The sequence below is a fragment of the Corylus avellana genome, chromosome ca1 (assembly GCF_901000735.1).
Source record: "Corylus avellana chromosome ca1, CavTom2PMs-1.0".
Taxonomy (NCBI): Eukaryota; Viridiplantae; Streptophyta; class Magnoliopsida; order Fagales; family Betulaceae; genus Corylus; species Corylus avellana.
The window spans coordinates 46,561,408-46,579,459 of NC_081541.1; the positions used below are offsets into that span (position 1 = coordinate 46,561,408).

At 34.9% G+C, this 18,052-nt stretch overlaps 2 protein-coding genes across 5 annotated transcripts in view; one reads left to right on the top strand and one right to left on the bottom strand.

Annotated features, from left to right (window-relative positions):
- Positions 1 to 3,854: 3,854 nt before the first annotated feature.
- On the top strand, positions 3,855 to 9,734 carry LOC132175464 (E3 ubiquitin-protein ligase BIG BROTHER). Of its 3 annotated transcripts, none has more exons than XM_059587420.1 (10): positions 3,855 to 4,010; positions 4,094 to 4,178; positions 4,808 to 4,861; positions 4,976 to 5,153; positions 5,742 to 5,973; positions 6,106 to 6,140; positions 6,936 to 6,980; positions 7,888 to 8,015; positions 9,417 to 9,525; positions 9,623 to 9,734. In XM_059587420.1, exons 4-10 carry the CDS (start codon positions 5,013 to 5,015, stop codon positions 9,671 to 9,673), a joined length of 741 nt encoding a protein of 246 aa, XP_059443403.1. In that variant the 5' UTR covers positions 3,855 to 4,010; positions 4,094 to 4,178; positions 4,808 to 4,861; positions 4,976 to 5,012; the 3' UTR covers positions 9,674 to 9,734. The 3 variants fall into 3 exon arrangements, with proteins under 3 accessions (XP_059443403.1, XP_059443411.1, XP_059443419.1); XM_059587428.1 differs by having other exon boundaries at positions 4,094 to 4,166; XM_059587436.1 differs by lacking the exons at positions 3,855 to 4,010; positions 4,094 to 4,178 and having other exon boundaries at positions 4,583 to 4,861.
- Positions 9,735 to 10,584: 850 nt separating this feature from the next.
- LOC132191099 (putative disease resistance RPP13-like protein 1) overlaps positions 10,585 to 18,052 on the bottom strand; it is a 27,959-nt gene continuing 20,491 nt past the window's right edge. Inside the window, exons 1-3 of one of the 2 annotated variants that reach the window (XM_059606114.1) lie at positions 11,856 to 16,463; positions 11,174 to 11,301; positions 10,585 to 10,806 (exon numbers count right to left, since the gene is read on the bottom strand). In XM_059606114.1, coding sequence (XP_059462097.1) covers positions 11,906 to 16,279 — 4,374 coding nt within the window. In that variant the 5' untranslated portion in view covers positions 16,280 to 16,463 and the 3' untranslated portion in view covers positions 10,585 to 10,806; positions 11,174 to 11,301; positions 11,856 to 11,905. Of the gene's footprint in view, positions 10,807 to 11,173; positions 11,302 to 11,855; positions 16,464 to 18,052 lie in introns of those variants that run through there. The other variant, XR_009441178.1, reaches the window with a different exon arrangement.

The window sequence follows — 18,052 nt, forward strand, 5'->3', positions numbered from 1 at the left end:
GCTTGCGAACAAGGTCTACTTTGGCCCCATTTATGTCATGACAGTAGAGATCTCCTTTATTTATGAATTTGGTTACATGGAGCAGCTTTATTATTTTGGGTATTTTGTACTCTTGACAAAAATATCATACAAATTAAGTTGTATAAAAATTTTTTTAACTCAATCTTTAAAAGTGTCATGTGTTCCTTAGCACGTGAAAATTACATGTGATTTTTTATTTATTAGTGCGTACCTCACATGTGTTTTTTTTAATAACATTAATGACAAAAAAAATGTGTTTCTCACAGGAATACATGGCACTTTTGGAGATTGAGTTGAAGAAATTTCTATAACCCAGTTTATAGGAAATTTATATCATGTGTGCTCCCAATATATTAACAACAAAGTTTTCCTCCATATCGGGTTGGAGGAGATTCTTCCAACACAATCTATTAAAGCGACATCTATCTTTAGAGCGCATGATTTTTACAAGTATTTTTAAAATGCACGTGCATCTGTTAATCCTATTAAAAATGCACAAGAGAATCACATACTCTGAGAATGTATGTCAGTTTAATAGATTCGATTTTAGAAAATTTCTTCAATACAATCACTTCAATTGACATGTCTTTTGAGTAAGTGATTTTTACATGCATTTTCAAATTGTATGTGCATATGCTCTCAGAACAGATGTCAGTTTAATAAACTAGGTTAAAAGAAAATTTTCAAACCCAGATCAAGTAAAACTTTGTCTATATATCAATATTTTGAGGAAAAAAGTAAACAAGAAAAAGAATTAGGCACAAGTAACATAAAGTGCAGTGTCACAATATTCTTGTGGAATGCCAAATCAAGTTGGTAGAGAGAGATGTTCCAAGGCCACAAATTTCAATTAATGGAAGTGTCCAATTTGTCACTTTTATATTTGCTCCTGGCTTCATCTTGTGACATTGTACAAGAAAGTGAACCCAACAAAATAACCTAATTTGGTCCCCCCAAAGGACACTATGCAGTTATAAGCTCAACCGACAACTCCATAATCCATTAAAGTCAGCTGCTTCTAGTTATCTATCTTCAACCAACTTTCTGGGATGTGAATGCAGTAACATATACAACCATTTTCTCCCACAAATCAACAACCAAATCTTAAAGATACAGATTAGAAGTATGGGCCTTAAACGAGGACCGGTTCATCCCGGCTATAATATTGAGATTAATGTTAAACTTACAACTTTTTTATAAACGTCAGTACGTGATTAAAGCCACATCAGCTGCTAATTTTTGTTTAACGTCCTTTAATCACGTGCAGACACGGTCAACAAGTTATGAAAGAGTTCGTTGCAAATCTAGCTTTTTATTTTTTATTTTATTTTTTAAATATTGAGGTTATATTACGTTCAATCTCTTTTGATTGTTTGGTTGCCTTCAACTTAAATTAATATCAAGTGAGAAATAACTAGAAGTAAACCACAAGAATTCAAATCCATCATTTGAAAGAAAAAGAAAAAAAGGGAATATCATTATTTTTCCCTGAGGGAAAATGGAGATATATCCTACTTTATCTATAATAAGTGGAAATATTGACATAATTTCATAGAATCATTCAGCCATGAAGAACACTAATTTGTCAATATTATGCATTATTTATAAGCACAAATAACAAAATACCAAATGCATGTACAATATTGCTACATTTGCTTATTTAAATTAGCCTTGTCTACTTGGAGTTTAGTAGCAACAAATGTTTAGAGTACCTCTAATTACTAGAAAAATAGAATCATCAAATTTAGATGATGTGTTGAGAAAAAGAATAAACCTTCCTCATAATTTTTTTTACAGCTAACTATATGATAAATAGAAAGGATGAGCGGGTGTAATGAACTGTGTATTGCATGCAATACGAGCAGCTCATGTGGAAGGACACCTAAACCCTACTTATTCGGACACGTGTTCAAATTATCCGAACATAATCCAAATGCATTCTTATATAAATTGATTATATTACATGTAATACGAATAACTCATTATACCATGCCATATCCCATAAACAGAGATTTGTCTCCTTTTGCTTACCTGCCAATATGTTCTTGATTGATCAATTGACTACTTTTTTTAAAAAAAATAAAAAAAAAAATTTATGTGAGAGTCTAAATCAGCAAGGTTGTAGTAGTTGGAATTTTCAAAGAATTGGGTCAGAAATTTGGAGCTTTTTATTAATTGAACCTTATCTTGTTTTACTTTAAAGCTGTCGTAGTTGTTCCGGGGACCAAACTCCTTTTGGATTTTTTTACTTGTTGGGGATCAGAAACCTTGAAGATTGTACAGCTGTACGGCAAGGATTGTGCAGAGACAGATTTATTGTAAGTTGCGGCTGCCAGAGATCTCACCGGCTGTGGAAATGGCTTTTACCTCTCTTCTTGCTCAATAATTTTAGTTTATTTATTGTTTATTACTAAACTACTATCCAAACTTCTTGAGATTATCACTTTGCAAAGATAAAAGGTGTTTGTTTATGGGTTTAATTCTTCTTCTTTAAAAGCTGGGAAAAAAAAAAAAAAAAATCATCCCTTAACATCTAGGATATACCTCTTGGGACTTGGGTTTCTTATTAAATTGAAGATTGTTTTTATGGGTATTATCATAAGTTCTTACAAGTTGACTCTTAGAAAAAAAAAAAATCATTACAAATTGATGCAACAACCTATGAAGTACTCATATGAACTGTCTCATTAACTACCAAACAATTAAATTCGTCTGTCAAATTTTGTTAGACTTTCGTCAATGACGGACCCAAGGGGCCTAAGAGGGAAAATTATATTTGATGGTAAACCCTTTCCCCCACAAAAAAAAAAAAAGGTTAATATATTTAGGGATTTAAAAAAAAAAAAACTTGACCCGACTCTAAAGTTAAATTCTTAATTTTGTCCGTGATTGCTGTGAGTTTGTAAAAAAATTGTAATATCCTAACGTTTTCGTAAACTCTAATTTTCTTAGGATAAAGTAACAACACAAAAAAGGGAAAAAATAAAATAAAATAAAAACTGAGGTAGCTAAACAGTTTCTCCAAAGATCCATCTTTAGACTTTAATCATTTCCTGAGATCAGCACCCCATTTAGAAATTGTTAGCAAAATATATTTGTATGACAATGACAGGTAGTGTATGTGTTTGGAAGTGTTCCAAAAGAAACAAAGAGTATGTAACTTTTCAAGAAAAGATTTGTACTCCATATAGGTTGATGCTTCAATAGAAAGCAAATCAGCATAATTGACTTCAAATCTTTTATAACTTTTTTTTTTGGTAATTAAACCTTTCAAAACTTCTATGGTAATCCCACTGTTTTCTGGTATACCATACATTACTTTACACGTGTCGCATTGTTGGAGATCAAAATTTTTCATAACTTCTTGTTCAAATTACTGTTAATTTGGACAGTCAATTGAGAAAAAAGTTTCAATAGAGTTTATTTGCCCAAACGGGTTTCAAGTTGTCTAGCATTGTAGTAGGCTCCATCAAAGCCCTCTTTCATGCCGGACTCGGACAAACTGCAACCAATCTCAATTCCAATCCCATTGTTTTTTACTCAATGCTATGAGATTATATTTTTTAATCTATGTTTGGATTTTTTTTTTCCCCTTTTTTGGTGGAAATAATTCTATGTTTGGAATTATTCCACTTTAATATAACACACAAAACTCAAAGATGAAGAACAGGAAGTGAAAACAATGATATTAGCGGTAATAAGTGGATATATGTGAAAATTGGTTCTGCAGTTTTGTTCCCATAATTACAGAAAATACGACACCGTTTTTTTCACTGAAATCCAGCATATAAGCACCAGCAGGAGAGAGAAAGTTGGATATCAAGAGAGAGAAAGAGAGAGAACAAAGAAACTGAAAACCCATTTCCTTCTACTTTCAGTTTCACTTTCGTTCGGACTCACTCTCTCTCACACACACAAAGAACCCTCTGCATTTTTCTGTGTTCTAAAGCTTCAACTCCCACCAATGTCCTCTTTCTCTCTCTCTGAATGTAAAGTTTTTTTTTTTTTTCCTTTTTTTTGTTGATTTTTTTTTTCGGTTCTCTTGGCTGAATTTTGATGTCTCTACTTGCAGAATAGTTCCCTTTGAATTTCAAGCCGTGTTCATTTGGTGTTTCATTTTCCCTGGCCCTCAGTTTTTTCTCAAGGTGCTTTAACTGGTAAATTTCCATTTAATTTACGATTAATTGTTATGGAAATTTTCTTTTTTTTTTTGGTTTGGTTGGGTTGCTGAGAAAACTGGAGAAATGCAAGAAAGAAACGGGAAATAATAAAATTTGGAATTTATGTTCCGTGTTGTTTCTCAAGGGAACAGGAAAAATATATAAAAAAAAAATTTCTTGTTAGCTTTAGACGAGAGATTTTGATGAAAGAAAACGTTTTGGGAAACTTTTTACGTTATCCGCCGTTTGGTTGCTGAGAAAACAGAAAGGAAAATGACACGAAAGGAAAATTGTGAATGTTGTGTTGTATGTAGTTTTGGGTTTTGAAGAATGTGAAAGTTTCTCTTGTCAGCTTAGACAAGTGTGTTTTTTTGGCTCTGTGGTGTGTGAAATCCAAAATTTGTTTCTTTTCCTCTTCTGCATTTTCTCAGCAACCAAACGGAGGTGTAAGGAGAAAAAGAAAGTACATTTCTTTTGGTAAAAAGTTTGTATGGAACTAAAGTGAGCTGTAAATGCCGATTCAGTCTCTGTGAATTGCCAATGTGTACCCTCAAGAATTAGAGAGACCCGCTGATAGTTACACCTCTTACAGTGTGATTTTTAATTGCTTTTCTATTCTTTTGCAGGGTTATTGAAAGTGGCTCAGCAATTTGATTGAAGCCAACAGAGAAGCCTAAAACGTAGAATATATTTGAATTCCATCCCTTGATTTTTTGTTTTGTCTTGATTTGCTTTTTGGGTCATATGTGACTGAGTTTACAGTTGCTTATGTTAAAATTTATGGTAATTTGCAGCTTGTTTGTTGATTGGAGTCTGTACAGTGGTTTAAATATGAATGGGAATGGACAAATGGAGGTGCATTACATAAACACTGGCTTTCCTTACACGGTTACTGAAAGTTTTATGAACTTCTTTGAAGACCTTACACATGTGCCGGTAAATTACGGTCATGCTGTACCAATGCATGATCAGGTATTTCTCGTTGTCCAATCTCTACAGTTATATGTCCCATTAGGTTGTTCATGCATTTGGATTGGTTATCTATGTTTGTTGGTTATCCATGCTTGTGCATTTATTTTTCCTTTTTTGTTTTAGATTGGAAAATACATTCTTTCATTCTTAGGCAGTAGGTAAGTAAGGAAAGAAAATTGAAAAAAAAAAAAAAGAAAAAAAAAAAAAAGTAACTGTTTGTTTCTACAACCCACAAAAGTTGATGCGGTAAGGGTGGCACCGAATTAATTGATGAAGATGGTCGTATGGTACAACATTTTACTATGTATATCGCGTAAGCAATTTGGAGGCTCAGATGTTTGATTCACAAAAATCCATTTCCATCTGGTGTGGCGGTAGGAGTTTTCTTGTATATCTGTTGGAAATGCCTGTTTATAGGCATTGAAATTGTTGATTTGGAGTTCTTTTGTTAATGTTTTCTACAACACCATCTGTGAGAAATTTCTTTGGTGTATGTATAGGTTCTTGCTAGAATATAATGTATTTTCCTCATAAAATTGAATTGCTGCCATAAGATGAAATATTGTTTTCTTTTTATTCTGTGTCCAGGAAAGTGCATATTGGTCAATGAATATGAACTCTTACAAATTTGGGTTTTCTGGTCTGGGAAGTTCTTCGTATTATGGCCCTTCGGAGGTAAATGATCATTTAGCAAGAATGGAGGTCAGCAGGAGTGGGTGGGAATACCCTTCGACAATGGATGAAGAGCCTGCAACAACAGACTCACACTCACAGTCAGAAGGAGATGCAGTCATGGGTGTGCATGCTATCCCTGAAGAATGTTAGTATAAGAAAAGCTGTTATGTCCTTGAGTCATTTAAGCGAAGCTGTTTTTTATTTTTTAAGCCATTAATCTGATAATATGGTAGTTACCATCATTATCCAATATTCATTTATTTCTTTACCTTTGCAGGCAGTCCAACTCATCATAATAATAATAGTTCTCAGGTAGGAAGCTTGCTTGCTGATGCAGCTTTATGGGATTGTTATCCTTTTCAAATTTTTTTTTTTTTTTTCGGTGATTGCTTCTCATTGACGTTTATGCTTAGGTATTACATCTATTATCGATATTTAAGAAGTTGCAGCTCACATCAATGTGCATACATACACGCCCACACACTCAGTTCTAAAGTATCTTGTGCATGAGGTTATCCAAAGGAGAAATTGAGATGATTTTGTCTTTATGCCGCTGAGCTGCTTTCAACCTTTTAATCTATTCGTATAAAATAATCTGTTTTTGTGAACCCTACTTTTGTGGCTTTCAAAGTAAATATGAAGTAACATCCTATGTTCTGGATTCTGGATCATCCCCGAGCATAAATCCCTAACTTTGCATCACTTTTGATGAGCTAACATCTGCATTCAGGAAAAAGAAAGGGTCTAGATTGTGGATCTTCCCTGCTGATAATCCCTTATCCCCTACTTATGATTCTCAAAGTAAATATGAATTAACATCACTCTCTCTCTTTCTACTTGCAGCATCTTCACCATTTGTATTTCCATGCAACTTCTTTTCCTATGGTCGTCATTAAAATCCTCATCTGTTAGGTCATTATCATCCGCATCTTCTTTTCTCTACTAAAGTTCCATGTTGACAACAATACCCTTATCAATTTCTATTGTTTTTAATTGGAATCTTGTACTTGTTTGTTTTCAATTGCAATTGCTAACTTTTGGGTAGAATCTGCTGTCTTGATGCCAAAAGCTGAATAAGCATTTTAACTTCTACGTGTATTGTTGCAGGCTGCATGGCAAGACAATGTTGATCCTGATAACATGACTTACGAGGTTGCTATATATAGTTTGTCATATCATTTTACTTACAATGTAGTATATTTGAATATTTTTTAACCAAGTAATTGCAATTTTTTTAATGATGATATTCTATTATTAAGCAGTAGAAGCACTTTCACTGGACCTTAGCTTTACTGATGAAATAAATTTGTTAGAAATAGAAAAGTGTTATTCCCCTCCCTTCGAAACCCCTATGCAGTCACACACCAAACAAATGAAAGGTTCAGCACTAAACTCATTTATGTGCAGCACGAAATATTTTGTTTATCTACTTAATTCATTAAATAATGATGGAATTCTATATTCATGAAAGTTTTGAAGTTGAGATTGAGATTATTGATACTTAAAGAGAAACCACACCTGGCTAATGTACTTTTGGGGCTAGGAGAACTGCTTTCATATTGCAAAATCCAAGGGATGAATTAATTGTGTTTTGTTTCCTATAACTGAGATTGTGATATTGAGATATTCAATCAGCTTATTTGGTAATCCTCATAATAATTTTTTTGAACTATCATTTTGTATGCAAACCTCAGGTGTGATACACATCATAAACAATTACCTATCATCGCACACAAAGCTGATATATATGGTATAGAACTACCTAAATCCAGATTATGCATTTGTTTCAAGAGTTAGGACCATTGGCTGGCTTTTAAAGGCTGGCAGCAGATATGTCTAACAAATGTATGTTTATGATTGAGAATTTAGAAATAAATACATGTTTGGGGCAAGTGGAATTTTTGTAAAATTAAAATGAGTGTATGTAATTACCATTCAAACATGGTTGGTGCTTTGGATGTTGGTGTTTTTCTTTAGTAGGATACTATTATACTATTAACTATTATCGAAATCATAATGGATAGAAGTTGGAGCACATTAATTGTGTGCTGTTGTGCAGGAATTACTTGACTTAGGTGAGACAGTTGGAACTCAAAGTCGTGGTCTTTCGCAGGAGCTTATCAGTTTGCTTCCAACTTCAAAGTACAGATTTAAAAACTTCTTCTCATCAAAGAAAACTAGAGAGAGGTAATTCTTGTTTATAGATGCCTTGTTTAATAATGCCAACTTTTATTCTCCTATAGCTGTAAACTTGCAATTCTGACCAATCTATCCGGTTATTTTACGTGGCTTTGTATTAAATGCCATTTTTTTCCTACTTCTTTAAGCAATCCATAAGTATTTATGTGCATTTGAACTTTTCTATCCTTAAGTTTTGTGAAGTCATGTGATAGATAATCAGTTCTATCATCTGCTTCTTTTATATGTGATCAAAACTTACCTTGCTAGAAAATAGTTTTTTCTTTCCTAAGCCAAAATAAGCTTTCTTCTTTCTACTCCAATAAAGAGAATATTTTACACAATCCATGTTGGAGAAATTGACATAATTGTCTATGGATAGCGAATTATTCTTTGGTTTGACATTAACCGCAAGAATGAGACTAGCTTGCTTGACCTGTCAGGAGGCTGGTGCAATGATGGTTACATGTGTGGATGAAGTTTGTTTTACTAAGAAAATAAATGCCTACAATATGAAGTGGAGTAAGTCATTTGTATATTATGTCATCCATCGATGGCTTCAGCGTTCAGCCAAATTGCTTGAGTTTAATTAGGGGTTGTTCGGTGGTGATGATGATGTCATCGCTTGCATCTCATAGTTTCACCCTGTTTGTGTTGCGTCTCATAGTTTATATTTCCTGAAGCAACAGTAGTTTAGGTGTTCAGCAACTAAGCTTCTTGGCAAAGGCCTGTAGGTGAAAATATGTAACACAAACTCAAAAATATTGTTGAAGTTACATGAAAAACAGGTGGAATTATAGTTTTGAGGTAGTTCTTAATGGTATATTGCAATGAAACAGCTCTTTCTCTTGTTGAGTACATTATATCTAGTATTTGCAAAAAAAAAATGTGATAGATATACTTCATGAAATTGCAATGAAGTGTAATGCAGATACGAGTCTCATTTGAATTTGAAAATATTAATTACGTGCACTTAAATAACCTATTTTAGAAGTAATTGTAATAGAATATGGTTAAAGTTAAAATATAGGGTATGGATTCTTTGAATCACTTACACCATTCTTCTCTCTCTCTTTTTTCTTCTCCTCTAGTTTTGATGTTTGTTACACAAAAAAAATCTTGAAAGTTACTTGAAAGGTTTATTTACAACCATTTAGAAGAGAGGAAATTTGTTTCTAGTAAGCACCCCAACCATGTTTTCTCCAGCAACTTTCTTAAGCTCCTCTTATATAGTGTTGCTAATATAGGAATGTTTTCAACTGTAATCCAAGTGTTGATTGGAGGTGTTGCTGCAACTTTCAGAAGATAGTTATTTGATGCAAAATTTTCCTTTTTAATTGGTCTTTCCCGATTTTCTATCACTTTTTGTGGAGCTGTTCATCTGTTCATATTGGTATTGTCTGCAAACAGATGTGTGATTTGCCAAATGAGGTACAAAAGAGGCGACCGGCAAATAAAATTGCCATGTAAGCATGTTTACCACAGGGACTGCATCATCAAATGGCTTAACATTAACAAGGTCAGTCAATCTTCTCATAAAAGATGAACTTTTTCAGAATCCTAGATCTGGATTATTTATATAAAGGCTTGATCTTATATTTCTGTGTTTTTGTCAGATATGCCCAATTTGCAACGCAGAGGTATTTGGCGAGGAATCAAGGCATTAAAGCATCAATTGGAAAAATTATTCAGAATCCAGAGTTCTGTAATCCATCTTTTTTTTTTTTTCTTTTTGTACTTTTTTTTGGGGGGGGGGGGATGGGGGTTTAAGAACCACACTAGCTTCCTCTCTCTTCATACCGGTTTTGTTATGTAGGAAAATCATATATTTTGGCTTCTTGAATGATGCAAGTTAGTGCTTTTGCTGAGGATTCCTATTTGACTTGACATTGGTTTGATCTTCTTTGCTTGTCAGCACAGAGACTAGTCAAGAATCAGAACTCACATAGAACAAAATGAAAATGGGGACTATGTAGAAAAACTCAAAGATGGCATTGTTATAGGCAAATTGAAATGGTATCGATATTTTTGAGTCTAATAGACAAACTGAAACGGTTACTAAAACAAAGTTTCACAATTTTGATACTTTTGTCTACATGCAATTTGAAGCCAAAACTCCTGATTTTTCGTATAAAACTCATGATGGTTGGGACATCAAACAAATTAAAGTATATATAGAACAAAACTTGTGGTTCATTAGAATTGTTCTTCCATTCTATCAAAAGCTCATTAAAAGTCTTGTGTGCCGAGTAAATCAGTGTCTCTTAGCTTATATTCTCCAATTTCGATATGCAAAATATCCCTTGAAAATGCGTGCCTTGTAAAGAAGAATATCCCTTTTATGCCATTGTAATTTTATTTTCTAATTGTCACATACTCATACTTTATTTATTTACTCTCATTCACAGCAAAAATTCTTTTGATTTGAATAATATAATTCAAAGAGTTTAGGAGAAGTAAAGAAGAGCAAGCCCTTTGTTTATTTGATTGAGTAGTACTTTTATGTAGATAAACATTGTAAAATCACTAACCAAAAAAAAAAAAAAAAAAAAATCACCAAAAAAATGTCCTTGATGCATCTTGGTTACTGAGAAAACAATACAAAGAGGGGGAAAAATGACTAGAAAAACAAACCAAAATTGGAAACCAATATTGTAAAATAAAGTTGCACACCTCTAATATACAGGACAACACAAGTTGTTCATTTTAGGAAAGACAGAAAACAACACATTAGCAACAAAAGAACAAACAACTCTTCCACATGGTGGATATTTCAGGTAGCTCCAGCATTTTAAACCATCTGCAAGCATCGAAGATGAAGAAATAATCATTAGAGATGTGTACCTATAGAGCAAAACTTCTTAATCCAACTGTTGTCCAAGTGAGAATCAACAATAAAGAATATTTTCCCCATCAATTAAAATAGAATTTAATAATTTATGTATCTATTTGGAAGCAAAACTTTCTTAGAAATAAAAATAATTGAACGAGCAGTAAAACATGTCTCTTTAAATTCATAATCCGGATCAATTTGTTCATGGAAATACAATGTTAGTATAATCCCTTCTACTTATTCTCCTAGCTAGAAAACTAAATGAATGAACAATATTAATCCAGTTACAACATGGATGCAAACTTTATCAACGGATCAAAATCCAGTTACATACCTATTTTTGGAGGGTCTCACTTCTCAGTGCTTGGTAAAGTCTGTAATAAACCTGCCACAACCTAATTATTCGGAGGCCTCCTCTCTCTCTACGTGGTTGCTTGGACAATTTAACAAACACCTGTGATCCTATTGTGCAAACCCATCAAAAATAGCAACGTTCAGCAAACCCAAAGCCAATTTAGACCCAAAAAACAAATAAAATGAATGAACATTAGGATAATCCAACTACTTATTCTTCTAGAAAATTAAATGTAGAATATTATCAATCCTTTTACTGAATATGATAAATGTTCCATAGTATGGCTGCTGTCACAACATGGATGCCAACATTAACAAATAATCAAAATCAAGTTTCATACATATGATTGGTAAAATATATAATAACCAGCAATATGCCAAATAGTAATGAAAAACTCAATATTTGGAGGCCTCCTTTCTCATCATGGTCGATTCGACATTTTATCAAACACCTATGATCCTGTTGTGCAAACCCAAAAGGAATAGCAACGTTCAGCGAACCCAACGCCAACATTTAGACAAAAAAAAAAAAGAAGCAGAAGAAGAAGATAATGAACAAGTGTTGTTGGGAAGAAGATAGGCAGTCCATGATTCGAACCATTATGGGTAATAGATGAACATCCCATCAATATGTAAAAGAAATGATGTGGCAATAAACTTACCTTTGGATTTATTTCTTGAAACTCGACTTGCATATAAACGAAACTTGGATTCACTGACTCTCCTCTTCTAGTTTGTAGAAGAATTCAGTATCAATCATAACATGAGGGATGTGAGCTATCTTGAACCACTCTCGTCCTTTGCAGCGTTCTATCAACAGAGGACACCTCAGAATACGAAGTTCCAGGAGTGAGAGAGGCAGTCCATCCTCTGGAAAGGACGTGAGCTTTTCACAGTCGACGATAAAAAGACACGTGAGTGAGGGAGAAATGCCAAACTTTGGAAACGACGTGAAATTTTCGCAATCACCGATAGAAAGACTCGCGAGTGAGGGAGGCAGTCCAACCTTTGGAAAGGATGCGAGATTTTCGCAATTATCGATATCAAGACTCGTGAGTGAGGGAGGCAGTCCAACCTTTGGAAAGGATGCGAAATTTTTGCAATTATAGATATAAAGACTCGTGAGTGAGGGAGGCAGTCCAACCTTTGGAAAGGACGTGAACTCTCTGCAAGTAGAGATAGAAAGACTCGTGAGTGAGGGAGGCAGGCCATCCTGGCAAAAGGACGTGAGCTTTTCACAACACTCGATACTCAATTTTTCAAGAGAGGCGAGGAATTGAAAGCATTTGGAAGAGATGCATTCCAGATCCGGGAAGCTTTGAATGTTGAGGCTCGTTAAAGAGGCAGGTAGCCCCACCTCTGGAAAGGACACCAGATGCGAAGAGTCACTATGAATTACAAGTTTTTTAAGAGAGGTAAGCTTAGACAATTCCCCCTCAAAAGTGTCATAAATAGAAAGTGATGTTAGGTTGGTGGGGAAACCTACTTCCGGAAATGATAAAATTCTTGGACAATCTAGTATTTCCAATTTTTGAAGAGAGGTGAGGCTATGTATGAAGTTGGGCAGGGCTTGGATTTTCCTACAGTCCTCAATCGTAAGTGCTTTCAGGTTGGTAGGGAGCAGCCCGTTGTCTGGGAAGTAACCAAGAATGGGACATCCGTCAATAAAAAAATGATCTAGATGGCTGAGCTTGTGTATGCCCATGGGTAAGGATTTAAGGTTATTACAACAGTAGATCTCAATGACTTCAAGAGACGAGTTGTCATGGAAGCTCTTCGCTATCGACTCCAACCTCTCACAATCATGAATTTTGAGGCATTTAAGTGTTGCTGGTAATTCTCCACTTGACGTTAAGGATTTGAGGGATGGACACCGCCTAATTTCCAAGTACTCAAGAAGAGATTTGCTGCACCACCAAAATTTGTTGATATCATCCCCATCCACCAAAATCTGCATGTTGTCGCAGCACTCTATCTTTAGCTGCTTTAGAGTTGGAGGTAGTTGCCCTATTGCAAAGTGAGTCAATGAACTACACGTTGAAATATAAACCTCTTCAAGATGCATGCTGTTGTCCATCATTGCCTTGGGTAAAGATTCCAATGCCTTGCACCTTGTAGTCTCGATTTTTCTCAATTTGGATGGGAGATGTTGTAGTAATTCCACGTCATTTAACCGCAAATTTGTCAACTCCTCACATTGTTCAATAATTAAATCTTCAACATTTGTCAGTCCTCCCATAGTGAACTCTTCTATTTGACATGTGAATTCGGAAATTGTTGAAAGAGATGAGAACCTTAGTGACTTGAAGTCAACCTTATTTCCACACACCACACCTTTGGATCCCTCAATTTCTATATTGCGAAGCTTTGGAAAGCTGGAAATTGAAACCACCAACTGCCTACTTCTATCTATGACAATATTTTCTAATAAAGGAAGGTTGTTTGGCAACTTACCCATCAGTTTTGGACACCGTCTAATAGAAAGCTTACGCAATTTTGGGAATTCTCCACAAGGACTCCAATTCTCCCACTCCTGCATATCATGAAAATGCAAAGTTTCCAAGGATCTAAAAGGTTGTGAGCAATCTTCCCCATAAAACTCGCGACCAATATTTTTCACACTGCCCATTCCAATAATGAAAACCTCTTTGAGTGATGGTAATTTGCCCACCGCGGGCAATGATGTGCACTTTGAACAACTTTCAATCTTCAAGAGTACCATATTAGAAAATGAAGGAGCTCTTAACCACATTGGAAATTCTGTACCACCATAGTTGCTGATGGTGAGCTCTTTCAAACCCTCGTGAGGTTTTAGCATGTTAAGTACCTCTAATTCATGTGCTCTGCCGTTTGACTCATCCATGTTCCGACTCCATTCAAATGACACCCCAGAGAGAGATTTCTTTTCAAATAGCCTGGCGTCCCTTGCATCCCCAGGATTAATCACATTTTCCAATCTGGATATGCAAAGTGTATCTCGAAGATGCGACAAAGGCCCTAACAATTTTACCCCGGAACAACTATCTTTTCCAACAATTAAATGAGACAATGTCTGGAGACAAGTTAATTTACTGATTTGCGGAGGCATTCCTTCCAATTCACGTGCTCCTTGAATGTTGAGATGTCGCAAGTTGAGTAGGTTTCCAAACGTTGACGGCAATTTCTTTAGAGAAGAACAATCCTCCAATATCAATGTCTGTAAATTGTAAAGAGTGCCTACTGTTTCAGGCAAGCTTCTTATTTGAGTGTGAGAAAGGTCGAGGAACCTTAGATGCTTCAGATCACCAATTGATTTTGGTAGCTCATATATGTTGTATCCTTTCAAAGAGAGAACCCTTAGGCGTCTTAATTTTGGCAACAATTCAAAAGGAACCTTACGAATCAAGTAATAATCTACAGATGAAAGCTTAAAAGGCATGAAGGTTCGTAAACAAATGAGATCATTAAAGACCTCAAATTCTTTAATGCCATCATATTTACCAGCCAAGTAAGATGAATGCCGAGCCTTTCTAGACGGTTTCCCTTCATTATTACCCCCAACTTTGTCTTCCCTTCTAAAGCATATATCTCCTGCAACATGTTGAGCCAAATCATTGATGAGGTCATGCATCACAAATCTTGATTCATCGTTGAACGATCGTTGGAAAAATGACCTCGACAATAGATTACGAAAATCCTCCCTACCAAAATCTTCCATTTGCTTTCTCCCTTCGGGTGGCTTAATTAAACCTTCTGCCATCCATAGTAGAACCAACTGTTTCTCCTCAAATTCGTAGTCCTTGGGGAGTATTGAACAATACGCAAAGCACCTCTTCAAACGTGAAGGGAGATGGTAATAACTTAACATAAGAGCCGGTGCAATTTCATTTTTCACTTCTGTTATATCCCATAAATTGCTATTCAACACATCTTCCCACTCATCACGATCTACTTTACCGCGTAAGACGCCTCCGAGTACTTTCGCTGCCAGAGGAGAGCCCCTACACCTTCTAGCGAATTCCTCACCAATATCTTTCAGGTTTAGATATGCACTGAAGTCTCTTGTCGCCAATGCATGATGGGCCAATATGGACAAACAAATATCATTTGACAATTCATTCAAAGGGTAAGTTGGAATGGTACCCGCCTTTGATGAAACTCCACGATTGCGAGTAGTGATGAGAATCGTACTTCCCGGAGCCCCTGCTTCAAAAGGAGCACGCAGACGAGTCCAATCCTGGTAGTTCTCATTCCATAGATCATCCAAAACCACTAGGAACTTCTTCCCTCTTAGATTCGCCTTCAGTTTCTCTTGCAACCAACTTAGATCCTTACCCTCACAATTTTCAGAGGAGAAAAATTGTAGAGCTGTTTTGGTCACCCTAACAGCATCAAAATCTTCAGAAACACAAGTCCATGCTTTGAGCTCAAAAAAGCTTTGCACTTGTTCATCATTGTACACAAGCTGAGCAAGAGTAGTCTTACCCATACCCCCCATACCATGTATAGGAAGCACAGAGAGTTGAGCATCACTACGTTTTTCGCCCACCAAAAATTGAAGTAGAGCCTCTTTATCTTTTTCCCTGCCATAAACATCAGCTTCGGTCACTACAGAAGATGGGGCCACTGTCTGACTTGTTCTGGACGATCTCCTCTCAACATTTTCACTCAATTTCAGATCATCTTTTAGCTTCACCATCTCGTTGAATCGAGCAGTGATCTCCTCTATCTCCGACTCCAGCTTCATGTTGAAACCAGTAAAACAAGAAGGGACGAGGTTCTGCAGTACCATACTTGTGGTGGCCTGATTTCCTGCAGTCAATTTCTGTCGCAAAGCTTCGGTGGCAAACTCATCGAGTATGTCTTCCACATCGTAAGCCAAGTCTCTGAGATCATCCAACCAGACTTTCACAGCCCTGCGGCCCCTGCCATTATCTTGCTTCTTCTCCTCCGCATCATCAAGCACTGCCTCAATTCTTGACAGCATTTTCCTCCACTTGTCCAGCTTTTCTTCAAGCCCCTCTCGGCGAGCAAAGTCCAGCAACTCAGGAGACGCCATACGGTCAAACAGGACTCCGAGTGACGCAGAAAGGACGGCCTCTGCCATTGTTTTCTTAAATGAATCTGGAAAAACGATGCAAAGGGTAGCCAAGCACTCTCAAAGCAGAAAGTATTTGGGTTTCTTCTTGATGAGATTGAGTAGTACTCTCAAAACTTGTTTTACTCCAACACAAATCAAATTGCTTTGACGAACATGGGTTGTTTGTGGGACCCTAGCTGGCTGTTTGATGTAAAAGCAAAAGATAAACCATCAACGGAACATGGGTTGTTTGGGACCCTTGCTTGCTGTTCACCGTACATTATTTTTCAAATCACCATTATTTCACTCTTTTTTCTAAAGCATGTTCATGAGATTATAATCACGTTACTTTCCTCCTTTTTCTTTCTATTTTCTTTAGCTGGTAGGCCATCAACGGCTCTCTTTTTTATTTTTTTAAAGTCTAATAGATCTCTCTTTTTCCAAAGCATTGTCCTTTAAATTAACCAAATTCTTCTGTGAAAGCTTGAAACTTGTTTACTCCTGTATGCAATAAAAGCACAAGACAGATTTCACCATTTCCGACATGTGATTTGATAGCGGAAGGTGGGTGTGCACTTTCGTTGTTACGTCTACTATTCTGTTTTTATATCCGATGATAATTTTTAGTCCCATATAAAAAAGCGTGTGAATTTTAGATTACTTGTACCGCTCTCAAAAAAATAGTCTTGTTTGTTGTTAGTATGTTTTACAAAAATATTAATTTAAAAACGTAAAAACATAATTTTTATTCACAATTTAAATGATCAAACTACTATTTTAATTATCAAATTATAATTTTATCAAATGTTTAAATGTATTTTAAAAGGTTGTGTTTTTAAATTGTCCGGTTTGTTAGGTAAAGTTTTTATGTTGAAATATATATAAAATATAAACGAGAAAGAAAAGATTGTGAAAGCAAATAGATAAAAATAATATTACATAACTTTCTATTTATATTGAAATAATAAATAGTAACAAAAAAAAACTTAAAGTAGGCACAACCTAATTAAGAGAGGAAATAAATCCTACATAAAATATAAAAAGATGAATGAAAACATTCTAAAATAAAGGAAAATAACCTATTAAAAGAAATGTTACAAATATAAAATATTCTAACAACTTTTTAGTTTTTTTGCTGGCCGCTAACAACTTTTTAGTTGTCATATCATATAAATTTTGTGTATTTTGAATTAATTTTTAATATTTTTAAATTAAAATAATTTAATTTTAAAATTAAATTATTTTATAAAATAAAAATAAAATAATTTTGTGTATTTTAAATTATTTTTTAATATTTTAACTATTTTGTTAAAAAAAAAAAAAAAAAAAGCTGCCTTAAAAAACGTTGGCAAAGGAATCAATTCATTGCTTTTTCTTCAACTTTTCCTTTGTCCATTTTCTCCGCTGCTTTTTCTTTGGATTCTCTGTTCTTTGGTGTTATCTCACTTTTCAGACTACGGATCATAGAACAAAGAAAGAGTAATAATGTATGACACGTTAGCAAGTCCATCACTCCACTTGCCCACCCGTTTTCAATTACTTTTCTCCTTCCTTCGTGTCCTTTAATTAATTATAAGTCATCTATTTAATAGAACAGAAATAACAATCAAGAAAAAGAGGAAGATGTTCATAGCCTATCTTCTGAATTTATTATTGATTTTTTTTTTCTATTTTTTATTTTTAATAAGGGTTGATTTAAAGGTGAATTAATAAAATAAAAACAACTAGACAGGACAAGGTCTAGTGTGGCGATTTAAGGTTATTGTTTAAATTAAACTAAATTCAATGGTCTTATATTTT